The sequence below is a fragment of the Triplophysa dalaica genome, chromosome 8 (genome assembly GCF_015846415.1).
Source record: "Triplophysa dalaica isolate WHDGS20190420 chromosome 8, ASM1584641v1, whole genome shotgun sequence".
In the NCBI taxonomy this organism is placed as follows: domain Eukaryota; kingdom Metazoa; phylum Chordata; class Actinopteri; order Cypriniformes; family Nemacheilidae; genus Triplophysa; species Triplophysa dalaica.
This window is the reverse complement of record NC_079549.1, coordinates 234,823-248,746: the sequence shown is the minus strand read 5'-3', so window position 1 is coordinate 248,746 and position 13,924 is coordinate 234,823. Positions and strand designations below refer to the sequence as shown.

The 13,924-nt window shown below is 40.2% G+C and overlaps 1 protein-coding gene across 2 annotated transcripts; it reads left to right on the top strand.

Moving 5' to 3' along the window:
• Positions 1 to 2,996: 2,996 nt before the first annotated feature.
• On the top strand, positions 2,997 to 13,343 carry LOC130427406 (high-affinity choline transporter 1). Of its 2 annotated transcripts, XM_056754867.1 has the most exons (9): positions 2,997 to 3,265; positions 3,652 to 3,847; positions 4,689 to 4,802; positions 5,020 to 5,175; positions 5,857 to 6,005; positions 6,246 to 6,389; positions 6,523 to 6,676; positions 8,273 to 8,490; positions 11,737 to 13,343. In XM_056754867.1, the coding sequence occupies exons 2-9, from the start codon at positions 3,664 to 3,666 to the stop codon at positions 12,385 to 12,387; spliced, it is 1,770 nt and encodes a 589-aa protein (XP_056610845.1). In that variant the 5' UTR covers positions 2,997 to 3,265; positions 3,652 to 3,663; the 3' UTR covers positions 12,388 to 13,343. The 2 variants fall into 2 exon arrangements, with proteins under 2 accessions (XP_056610845.1, XP_056610844.1); XM_056754866.1 differs by lacking the exon at positions 5,020 to 5,175.
• Positions 13,344 to 13,924: the final 581 nt, after the last annotated feature.

Genomic DNA, 13,924 nt, shown 5'->3' with positions numbered 1-13,924 from the left:
TAAACACAGATGTTCATCACAGATCTAAGGGAATAATGTATGATTACATTAACCAGTGCTGCGCTGACTTCAGAGTCCACCTACAGAAAGACGTCATCACTGCACCAATCTACACATATGCAGTGCACAGGACCCATCAGAGTCCAGAAGAGCCGCTCGGCTTGGAAAAAACACATTTAATGGCATTTTTCTGACCAACAAATGAACCTGACATCAGCTGTACCATAACCTTTCTTTCATTTAAATTGCACTATAACCAAATTCTTTCTGGTTGGCAAGTGCCTCGCGTGGCGCCCCGCCCTTGAGAATCATCAGTCTTAATCCGTTTCCTATTGGCTCTTTTTACTGGAAGGCGGGACATTGAGCATTAAATTCCCTTCCCGTTCCGAGTAATGGCAGTTGGCACTGATCTGACTCGAAACACTGAAAACTCGGTCCTGATGAAACACAGAGTAACAGGCAGGAAACGGTAGTGACGTCACGTTCTGTTTCGAGGAATCCCGGAATCTTTCAGTGAAGCTCCAATCGAGACTTGTATCGCTTTAGACCAATGACGTCATATATGACGTTTGAAGCCTCTCTTCCGCCTGAGTGGTTCAGTAAGCGGTTCAAATGTTGCCGCGACATTTCTAAAGCCAAATAAACTAAGTTACACAAACACATTCACCGCCATCTGACCAGTTTTACAATAACAATATTGTCCCTTCTGCCTATGACTACAGAATTGATTTACACACATTTGATGGCACCGATCATTTCAAGTCAATACGTTTATTACACAGTTATGTTATACAACCATTATATACCATCAGAAGATACACATTGTAAACACATATGTGACGGAACGAACCACACCTGCTCCAGGCGGGGTTCTGCACGGGAGTCGGGCGCTCTAGCGAGGAGGCTAAAGACCGCAGTATCAAGCGTCTGTCGCTAGAGAGTCCTTGAGGCAGAGGAGTGAGGTTTACATACTTGCTCAGCACTTCACTGGCTTGACTCTGTTACACATACATAGATTCATTTATTCTTCATCGATATTTTTAACTCTTAACTGGCGCAAAATACAGCGCATCAGAGGCCACATCAGGCACATCTGTAATGTATCTGCGTGTTTTACACTCTTTGGCCAGCAGGAGGTGTTGTGAGCAAATGAAGCCTCGAGAAATGAACCCTTTTGTGAAACAGATCATGACACAGAACCAATAGAAAAAGGAACTACACCGAACTACAACACTAATAATAATAATAATACATTTATTTTGTACAGACCAATTAAAAGTTTATTTCTCAAAGCGCTTCACAGATGACATCACATCAGGTAAAACAACACAATTTGTAAAAAATATGTTGTAAAACAACACAACAACAACAAAATCAAATAATAAAATCCAGTAAAAGCAATCTTAAAATAAAATGTTTTAAGAAAATATTTAAAAATCGCAAGAGAATTTGTCTCCCTGCCTGCCGATAGAGAGTTCCAGAGTTTAGGAGCGTATGAGGAGAATCCACTAAAAGACCATACTGAGAAGAGCGCAGATTTTGACATAGTGTGTACGGCAATAACAGATCAGACAGGTTCTGCGGAGCCGGGTCATGCAAAGCCTTAAACGTTAACATAAGGATTTTAAAATCAATGCAGTATCTTACAGGGAGTCAGTGTAGAGACTCCAACATTGGAGAAATATGATCACAAAACCTGAACCCAGACAGAATTCTGGCAGCTGAGTTTTGAACATATTGTAGTTTGTTAATGGAGTTTTTCATTACAATAGTCAATTCGCGAAAAAAACAAAGGAATTTATCAACCTTTCAGCAACTGAAAGGGCTATATTTCTCAGATGGAAAAAGGAGGTCTTGACCGTATTCTGAATAAATGGCCCAAATGACAGTGAAGCATCAAAAATGACTGCAAGATTATTTTGTTTGCTTTGAAACTCCAAGGAAGCAAACTCGATAGAAAGAGTTATAGAGCCTGCATTTCATTTCTGATGGGGAGAGCCAATGAGCATTACTTTAGAGACAGAAAAGGATCTAGACGGGAACACAACGTAAGGGCATACAAACTAAAAGTCCACAATAATCAGGGAAACACAGGCAGAGCTGTGTCATGACTCCTATTAATATACTTCACAAAAAATGTCCACATACACGGTTGTTACTAGGACTATGAATAAAAATTACAATCCAATTACAAACTAATGAAACTTCAGTTTAGTTTCAAATGAAGAAAAACTGCAATTATATCATGTATTATAATACCACGTGTTCTGTGTCTTTCATAAGTATTTCTCTTTACTACAGTAACTGCTCCCTAAATGTATGGAAAGCTGCTTGCAGCAATGCAAAATTGTGTAAAGGATTATTTTAATAAAATGTGTTTTTTAGAACATGGCACTTGGGAATACTTAGTTCTGATTGGCTTGTTATGGCATTTCCAGGTCTGTTATTTATGGTCACTTATGTGCACCTGATCACAAGCATTGTTCAGTGAGTGTCACGTGACAGAGTGAGGTATGAATCGTGCTGAAATGATGACATGAGGATATTCCCTTTGTGTTAAAACCGGAAGGTCATGAATTACACCACGAATATTCACCCTAATCGGACCGAATTTCGACTCCCTGTGAGATTTTGACTTCTAATTAGTTCATTCACTTATAATGATGCTTTGTCATTGGTCCTGTGGGTCCCCCACACCTGATCCTAACCTCAAGGTTTAACCACCGATCGCGAACAATGGAGGCTGTGTTGAAATGTAATGTTTTAATATTATATCGGGTGCTGGGTCATAAATACCTGCCAACAGGTTCAGAAGAAGATCGCCGTGTGAAAAACAGATGTCTGGAGGTACTTTCTAAATCACACGAGTCCCCAGATAATACACTACTCCCCTGCGAATTGGAGACTGAAAGTTAGCCCGTGATGCATGATGGGAAATGTAGTGGACAGCCGATTAATCAGATGGATGATCTGGAGCATTTCTGACTGGCCATTGGCCACCTCTCAGAGTTCCAGCGAGAAGTGTAATGTTACTCTCACATTTGACCTGCAGGTGGCGACAAGTTCAGGGTTTTTAAGATCTGCTGCAGAAATAAAAACTGTCAGACTGTCTTAACTGTGTCGTGTTCTTTACTTCAAACCAGAAAATCAGAGTAACGTTTGTTTATTGGATAGTGTTGCGTTAGTTTTTCAGTCAATGGAATAGGACACGTTAGAAGTTATAGATATTAAAAAGCATCTGAAGATCTTCATCCTCTCACGTCAGGTAACATTATTCTCATTATTCACAGTTTACTCTCTTCATTCAGTGTGAACATCATTTAAAAACTAGTTTAATTTTAAACTGTAATGTCGTTTAATACTAAAAAAGATTTGATCTGAAACGTGTTTGTTACCGATTGCATGATACAAATGAACACAGTCTATGACAGAAACCAGACAACATTGCTATGAAAACATAAAAGTTTCTTTCGCTCATCTCAACGCAAACCTTTTTTCTCAGATATAAAATCGTACACGAGTCTGTTCTCGGGCTTTATGCACTATTTATTATAAGGGAATATGTTTAGGACATGATTGTTGATATGTGTTAAGTAGTTGTTTTTTTAAAAATGAAGCCCATCAGTCTTCTTTATGTACATGTGTGTGCAGGTGTGTGTGAAGATGACCATCCATGTAGAAGGACTGCTGGCCATCATCATCTTCTATCTGTTGATTTTAATGGTGGGGATTTGGGCAGCGTGGAAGAACAAGAGGTCCGGGACATCAGACGGATCAACCCGCAGTGAGTCGATCATGGTCGGGGGTCGAGACATCGGATTATTTGTCGGTGGATTTACAATGACCGGTGAGTCTTACATCTCATCTCATAAAGTCACTATTTATATTGTTGTCTAAAATGTTATTATATATTATTGTACATTCATTTTTTGTCCAAATTTAATTATATGTGCGCTAAGTAAAAGGAAAAATGAATTATTTTAAAATGTAATGGAGCGTTAATAAACGCATCGACTAATTACTGACGGCAAAACGCGTATATTGCATTTATTACGTATATTTTGTACTGTAGACGACTAATACTGGTCTGATAAAAGCAACGTATGAAAATAAAGTCCAGCCCTTGTTCTTTATAATTCTGATATGAGAAAAAAAGCCTGAGGCTTTATATTGTTCTTGCATTATTCATTCATGATCTCATTTAAAATGAAACGCATTCAAGAGAGATATTTATTCCTCTGTGTTTGGTGAAATATAATGTTTATTATTTTATTTAATCATGCCATTTATAGTGTAATAGGCCTATACTGCTGAGGAACACAAACACACACATATAGTTTGTGCAAGATCATTCAATTTCACACATACACACACACACGTACTCACTTACACACATGCACACACATGCACACACATGCACAGACACACACACGCACGCACACACACACGCACATGCACAGACACACACACGCACACACACGCACATGCACAGACGCACACACGCACGCACGCACGCGCACACACACATGCACACACACACACACGTACTCACTTACACACATGCACACACATGCACAGACACGCACACACACACACATGCACACACACACACACACACACTCTCACTCACTCACTCACTCACACACATGCACAATTGTGTGATGTTTTCCTCTTTTCTCTCGTTTCAGCAACATGGGTTGGTGGGGGTTATATAAACGGCACGGCTGAGTCGGTGTATCTGCCCGGCTCTGGCTTGGCTTGGGCTCAGGCACCGTTCGGTTACGCTCTTAGTTTAGTCGTAGGTGAGATGACTTCACTTCAATATCACATTACTGTAAAGAACTCTATTAAAGAGAGTTTATACTTCTTGTCTGTAAATCAAAATCAACATTTATCAGATAGACACATTTGAAATGGAGAGTTTTCTGTGCAGTATCACCAGATAAAGTCAGATACGAGCAGTCATCTGAACACACATCTCTTCTCAACTCTTCTCTTGTCTGGTCTTGTGTGTGACAGGTGGGTTATTTTTTGCCAAACCCATGCGCTCTAGAGGTTATGTGACTATGTTGGACCCTTTCCAGCAGCTCTATGGGAAGAGAATGGGTGGACTTCTCTTTATTCCTGCTTTACTGGGAGAGTTATTCTGGTCTGCTGCAATTTTGTCAGCATTGGGTTTGTAAAGCACAAATGTGTTCTTCCTCCTCCTCCTCATCATCATTCATCACCTCTTCATACAGATGGATAAACTTTATGCCGTTTGTTATGCCAGAGAACCCCCAACAAAGCACACTTTTGATGTCACAATAATCTGAGGCACTCGTCAGAGACTCCCCTGGATGACTCCTTGAACCCCTTTATTTGAGTGTCAACAGTCATGATTGGATAAACACGTCAGTGTCAAATCCACTGAATAAAACAGTGTGTAGTTGCTTTAAAAAACCCATCACCTCGCTGTTCCACATCTGAGAAAAAATCCTTTTTGGCTGTTTTAAGCCTCCTGTGACGTTATTTGTTCTATTGAAAAAGTGTGATATGAGGTAAGAGCTGTCCAGTTTTTGTTTGGTTGTTTTTATTATTATATAATATTCTTCCTCCGCTTCATTCACACCGCATACATTCAGCACTGGAATCCAGGGTTCTCCCTGCTAAATCTGTGTTTAGTATGAAGACACCCGGTGTTAAGTGCAGTGGGAAAAGTGTGTACATCAGCCGAATTATTCTGTGTGTGTCTGTGATCTTGTGTGGTGTGTGATGCTTAGTCAGACTGTACAGGTCACACAGGGCTTATAGAATGACATTTATGTGTGGATACTGTATGGATGATGTAAACCCAGTTGTGTATTTGTTGTGCAGGTGCCACACTGAGTGTGATTGTCGACATAAACATCAGCGTGTCAGTGGTGGTGTCTGCGCTCATAGCAGTCTTCTACACACTGGTGGGAGGACTTTACTCTGTCGCTTACACAGATGTCGTTCAACTCTTCTGCATTTTTCTGGGATTGGTAAATTTTCAGTTTAGATTGTCCATCGTCATAATGATTTATTTACTGTATATTGTATTCTGTGACCCTCATTCTACCACTAAACCAAAGCATCACACAAACCTTTCTGCATTTTCAAATAAAATTCACACACACGTCGTCTCTTGCGTGCAGTGATACTGATGCTGTGTTTTTCTGCAGAAAGTGTTTGAGACGTCAGATGTTTTCCTGATGACACACTTTCTGTGTCTGTTTATTTAGTGGATGAGTGTGCCGTTTGCACTGTCCAATCCTGCTGTGTCAGACATCAGTGTTACCGCAGTCAACGCAGTGTTTCAGACGCCCTGGCTGGGTGAGATCCATCCATCTGACGGCTGGATGTGGGCTGATAACTTCTGTCTTCTTGTAAGTCCGTGACAACGAACCTTCACATTCACCTCTCTCAGAGATCATTTCTAAACAACGCTAACACACACACACACACACACAGAAACAGACAACTGTGTGTGAAGATCTCCTGATTCTTGTTTCTTGTCAGATGTTGGGTGGGATTCCCTGGCAGGTGTATTTTCAGCGAGTTCTCTCTGCGTCTTCAGCCACTTATGCTCAAGTTCTGTCATTTCTGGCTGCGTTTGGATGTCTGGTCATGGCCGTCCCTTCAGTCCTGATCGGAGCTATAGGAGCTTCCACAGGTAACAAAGAGAAAAGAAGAGAATCCCAGTCTTATTGAGTAGTCGATTCAGTTAGAGACCTGCATCAAAATCTTTTTATCTGTTTGTTTATAAGAGGGAGAATGTGAATGACAGGGGATTTCACCACAAGCACACACACAGAGCTCATGCGTGCCGGTGACTCCAGATGGTTGCTGTCATTTATATTTCACAATCTACAGGGACTTCATTAAAGTTGTTAATGACAGACCGTCTCACATAAGAAGCAGATGTTTACACCCTCTACACATGAGATGAAATACACTGTACCGTTACACGTCTTGCAGTATTTTTTAATAACAACACACTGAATAGATACAGTAATACAGCGCAGGTGCAGCTTCGAGGCATTTTTTAGGACATGGAATATAAACTCTGGGTTATACTCATGTGATGCTGGAAAAGGCGATGAAAACAAACACCTGACAAACCCACCCCGGATCATCTGAGCTCATCTGTTTTATGATGCGGACTGACCTTCTTTCTCAACTCTCAATTCTTGATTTACGCACATAAATATGCTGATGTTTGCCATCAACACCCAACAACATTCTATCATGGAAAAGAGCGCTTGTGTGTTGCTCTGGTAAAAAAACAGCAAGCAATTAAAATCAAATTATTGTGTGAATATCTTTGACATTTTACAGGTAACATATTTCATGTAATTTCTTTGAAATATATTAGTTTTAAATAATAATATTCAAGTCCAATATTTGTGAGGATAGTTTATATATATTACACCGGAGGGTAGCGTCTACGACAACCCTGTTATCAATGTGGTACAATCTAGTAACTTATGACAGTTTTTCTGTATTAATGGGCTGTTTTTATGTTATTGCCAAACAGATAAATGCATCTTTCAGCTCACAGCGTGTCAATATGGAGCCAGAATGATCTCAATAATGATAATGATTTATAAAATCAGATTCATAAATTCGACACACGGCTTGTTCTAATGGAGTTGTCACGTCGCGCTTCATCCAGTGTGGACTAAATATAAACTTATGAGTGCTGTCAATGGATCAAAAAATCTCCCTTTTTTTACTGTGATTAATCTCCATTAATTGCACATAACATTATTGTTTTAATTATACTTTTACATTCGAACAATTTCACATTTAATCTCCAAATGAATATAGAAACAACAGATTTCTAAGTCAACGATGAGAAGTGACCTGATGTGTATTTCAGCTCACCTGAATGAGAGTAAAGTGTGGATCGGAGCATTCCAAGATGATAAACCTTTAAATTGATGCACGTGATTGACAAATAGAGAGAAGACAAGAACATCAACTCTGTAAAACTAAAACTTCATCAGCCAAAAACACTGTTTGTACTTGAAACTATGACACAAATCTGTATGAGTTTCTTGCTTCTGCAGAACACAATAGAAGATATTTTGAAGAATGTTGATAATAAAACAGCACTGAACCACATTGAGCTCCTTTGTATGAACACAAAACCACTGAGACATTTCTCAAAATATCTTCTTTTATGTTGATTTTTGGCATTTAAGATGCATAGAAATGTACACTGGTGCGGATGTGTTTTGATGTACGGTTGTGTTTGTGTTTTCAGACTGGAATCAGACGTCCTACGGTCCGGTTCCTCCAGTGGAGAAAGATGAATCTGAAATGATTCTGCCGATTGTGCTACAACACCTCTGCCCTTCCTTCATTTCCTTCTTTGGTTTAGGGGCGGTGTCAGCTGCTGTGATGTCATCGGCGGACTCCTCCATTCTTTCTGCCAGTTCCATGTTTGCCAGAAATATTTACCAGCTTGCTTTCCGTCAATCAGTAAGTTCATGATACTGTGAGGTTCAATGATTGCTTCAATATTAAAAGAAAAGGAATTGTGAAGATCTGGAGTGGTATCTGTGGGTGTTCAGTCATCTGCGCTTTAAGTAGTGATGTACTAAAAAGAACATTCAGGATGCACTCGGCTTAACCAAAAAAGTTAAAAGTTTTCAGAACTGGTTACTAAATGAACATGAATAATCACATTTTTATTGATAGTAACACACCAAATACAGAGAGTGTAAATGTGGAATACACATTATAATGAAAACGTCCAAACGCAGTTTATGTAAGCTTAGTTCTTCTTTAAATATCTGTGCAAACCAACATTACAAAAAACTTTCAATCTTCCATCTACTACTTTTGACGTACTACAATGAGGGATGGACTCAGTTTCTTTAAATGTGTTTAGCAGCAGTGTTTGATTTAGCTGTGGTGTGCGTTTTCAGCTCTTATCTACTGTATGCAGATGCTTCAGTGTTGTGGTCAAGAGAATAACTTCATCTGTCGTGTAGATAAGACCCGCTTTGGTTCACGTTAGTAGACTTTATACTAGACAAAAAAATAGTTTATAATGTGTTAGGCTTAGTGGTGGGCCGTTAACGGCGTTAACGCAGTGAGACTATTATCGCGCGTTAAAAAAATTGTCGCCGTTAATCTATTCTCAAAGTTGGGTTGGCAGCTGGGTCTATACTACGCAAGCTATGATGACTTTCACCTTGATATTTTAGCGCAGATGTATACCAGCTTAACTGCACTGTACGGAGCGAGAACGAGATTTTTCAACTCGCGTGATTCGCGTCATTCGCGGAAGCGGAAGCAGAATCCGCCTCATCATCTCATAACCAGGGCTTCATTCGCGCAGCAAGTAGGTCTATTGTCTCTTTGCATTAACACATAAATCACTCGCGCTTGACACGCCATTCGCGTTTGGTCTGAACACAACATAACGTTACTGTGAAATTACCGCATCAAACGTGACGTGCTAACATGGATGCAGCTATGAAGCCGCCGGGTTTGCTTCAGGGAATATTAATTTTAAAAAAGCTTCCCAATGGAAACATCGACAAGACTAAGGTTGTTTGCACCTTGTGCAATGCGGAATTGGTTTAAAAAAAACACTTTCTCTCAACAGGTAGTGGTCTAGCTTTAGTTGAAACCAGTAACTTTGTATTGAGATCTAATGTATTATGGCTCCTGTATGACATATCGCTTGTTGCTCCCTCACTCTTTGTAAGTCGCTTTGGATAAAAGCGTCTGCTAAATGACTAAATGTAAATGTACTGTAGGAGCTCTTCCAGTCTCAAGTACCACCTAAACGCAAAGAATCCCTTAGCTAATGCGGAAGTAAACACAAGTTCATTTTCCATCCATCCATTTTCTACCGCTTATCCGAACTACCTCGGGTCACGGGGAGCCTGCGCCTTTCTCAGGAGTCACAAGTTCATTTTATTGAACATAATTTAATTTTCATCACCAATTATCATAGTAGAACAGCTTTCTCAAGCAGTTTGTGATGCATTTTGGAAACAGGAGATGAGCCCCTGGTCTAATGCGCCACCTGGCTTTAGACACCCGTTCTCAAAGACTTACTTTTAGTCATTATTTGGGTAGCACACATTCTGAATTCCTTCGGCAGAATTCAAATGAGCCATATTAATCTAGATTAATCTAGATTAATCTTGGAATTAATCTAGATTAATCTAGATTAAAAAAATTAATCTATGCCCACCACTAGTTAGGCTTACTGAAAGCAGTTTTACTGCAATTTGTGAAAGTGATGTGAGGCCAAGTATGGTGTTCCATACTCCGAATTTGTGCTCTCGAACCGGCAGCGTTTGAGTTACAAGTCCGAGTCTCCAACCATTAGGCCACGACTGCCACGCTGTGACTGTCCCACAATGCATTGTTGTCCTTGGGTTGTACCGATTGCTTCTATTGTTCACCTCACTTATAAGTGGCTTCGGATAAAAGTTTTGGCTAAATGACAGAATGTAATGTGTATTGTTCCAGCGAGGTCTGTCTGTTTGACATCATGTCATGCAGCTCAATATTCAGTGTCTTTTATCAGAGAGAATGGCTGCTCATCTGAGGCCTTGAATAGTATTATATTCTTTGTAATAGCCTACTACGTGCTTTGGCACTATCATTAGCCTTTTCAAAGTCCGTGGCACAGTTTGGACACAGAAGGAGAACTCAAGCCCCGGCAGCAGTGTAATACCTATAGATTTATTTAAGCGAAACAAAAAGACCCACGATGGGGTAAAACGGTGACGGAACAATCCAAATTACAAAACTAAAACAAGGACTTTCCACGAGGCGACAAAAAACAAGAGACAGGATATCAAAATAAAACACTTAACAGGTACAAGGCTTGACTGGGACTGCAAGAATGTGGACTGAGGCAAGCATAACATAGCTTGCAAGAACCAAAACGAAACTGCACAGGACAGCAAACACAAGGACATTAAATAGCAGAAGTAACAAATGATAATTAACAATGGGCAGATGTAGGTAATAAAACACTGAAGGGAAGCTAACGAGAGCACAAGAGGGGCGGGGCCGAAGACGAGACTGGAGAGAGCATATGGAAGGCCAACAGGCCCAAGATGCCTCTCTCCACATAAAACCTAAGGCTTTGCCTGACAGACCATGGCAGCGGATGGTGATGGTGTACCAGTTGGAGTTTTCAACTTTAACCCTGCAACTTTAAAATATGTCGATACTGCTGACATGCTCGGTCTCTGATAGGTAGAGATGTGATAACACAAGTTGTAATATAACCTTCAGATACCCCTGAATGATTCTCAGTAACACAATAACAACTGGTACTGATCACAATGTGTTTTATTAGTTTGTTGTGTTTACATTTCTATGTAAACCTGTTACACCTCCATGTTTTTCTTATGTACTGTAGGCCTATTAGTATATCGTTGTAGTTTTGGCTTAAAAAAAAAAGAGCTGGATTAACATCTACAAATCATCATCCACACTGTGACCAAAGTCCACATAGACTGATGCTGTGATATTATGTGTTGTGTATGTCAAACTGATCACGAGATACTTTAATGTCATGTTTGTTCTTCTGTGTGCATGCATGTCATATTATGAAACACTGCTTTTATGTCACACTGGCCACAGTGAGCCAAGATTATGCCAGTTATGGGTTCATTTATGATCATGTTTCTATTGTTCAGTAGTTTGCAAAGTATCATTATCTCAATACTTGTGTGTTTCTCTCCACAGGCCTCTGACAGAGAGATTGTGTGGGTTATGAGGATCACCATCTTTGTGTTTGGGGGTTTGGCAACAGCTATGGCTCTTCTGACTGGTTCTGTTTACGGTCTGTGGTACTTGAGCTCAGATCTAGTGTACATCATCATCTTCCCGCAGCTTCTGTGCGTGCTGTTCGTCAAGGGCACCAACACGTACGGCTCCGTGGCAGGATACCTCTTCGGACTGCTGCTGCGGATCGGTGGGGGGGAACCCTACCTCAGACTGCCCCCTTTCATCTACTACCCCGGCTGGCAGTCCCGGCAAAAGGTGCATCATCTCACCAAGGAAGTGGAGCTCTACGTAGAACAGAGGTTCCCCTACAAGACTGTCTCCATGCTGGCTTCACTATTGAGCAACGCAGCTTTCTCACATCTGGCCAAATATCTGTTTGAGAGTGGAACTCTGTCCCCGAAGTATGACTTTCTGGATGCAGTGGTTTCTAAGCACAGCAGAAACACTATGGACAAGACAACCCTCGTAACAAATGACAACATCAATCTGTCTGAACTGGCTCCTGTTAAAGCGAGACATGGAAGATCTCTGGCAGCAACCTTTATAAACACAGAAGCATTGACTGATGAGGGAGACATTAGCCCAGCCTCCAACAATGAATACGAGTAGTGATTATTTTTCTGCTGCAGGGATGAGCATGAGTTTAACGTGCTTAAGATAAAAGAAATAAGTAGCAGGATGGAGGACAGGAGGCAGAACTGTGGATTATTCACAGGCTAGAAATAAGTATTACAAAGTGTTTGTTATCATGTAATGTGATCTCATGGTGATAGTTTATCTGTTTTTTTTTAACATTATGTTAGGATTAGTGATTACACATTTTATATTTTATCATTGACAGTCATACAGCGCTACAGTCATACAGTGTTACAGTTATACATTGTTACAGCCATACAGTGTTACAGTCATATAGCGCTATAGTCATACAGTGTTACAGTCATATAGCGCTACAGTCATACAGCATTACATTCATACAGGGTTTCAGTCATACAGCGCTACAGTTAAACAGTGTAACAGTCATACAGTGTTACAGTCATACAGCGTTTCATTCATACACCGCTACAGTTATACAGTGTAACAGTCATACAGTGTTACAGTCATACAGTGTTACAACCATGCAGTGTTACAGTCATACAGAGTTTCAGTCATACAGCCTTACAGTGTTACAGTCATATAGCGCTACAGTTATGCAGTGTAACAGTCATACAGTGTTACAGTCATACAGCGCTACAGCTATACAGTGTTACAGTCATAAAGTGTTACAGTCATACAGTGTAACAGTCATACAGTGTAACAGTCATATAGTGTAACAGTCATACAGTGTAACAGTCATACAGTGTCACAGTCATATAGCGCTACAGTTATACAGTGTAACAGTCATACAGTGTTACAGCCATACAGCGTTACAGTCATACAGCATTACATTCATAAAGCGTTTCAGTCATACAGTCTTACAGTTATACAGTGTTACAGACAAACAGCATTACAGTCATACAGCTATACAGTGTTACAGTCATACAGTGTATCAGTCATACAGTGTTACAGCCATGCAGTGTTACAGTCATATAGCGCTACAGTCATACAGTGTTACAGTCATACAGTGTATCAGTCATACAGTGTTACAGCCATGCAGTGTTACAGTCATATAGCGCTACAGTCATACAGTGTTACAGTCATACAGCGTTTCAGTCATACAGCGCTACAGTTATACAGTGTAACAGTCATACAGTGTTACAGTCATACAGCGTTTCATTCATACAGCGCTACAGTCATACAGTGTTACAGTCATACAGTGTTACAGTCATACAGTGTTACAGTCATACAGCGTTTCATTCATACAGCGCTACAGTCATACAGTGTAACAGTCATACAGTGTTACAGTCATACAGTGTTACAACCATGCAGTGTTACAGTCATACAGAGTTTCAGTCATACAGCCTTACAGTGTTACAGTCATATAGCGCTACAGTTATGCAGTGTAACAGTCATACAGTGTTACAGTCATACAGCGCTACAGCTATACAGTGTTACAGTCATAAAGTGTTACAGTCATACAGTGTAACAGTCATATAGTGTAACAGTCATACAGTGTAACAGTCATACAGTGTCACAGTCATATAGCGCTACAGTTATACAGTGTAACAGT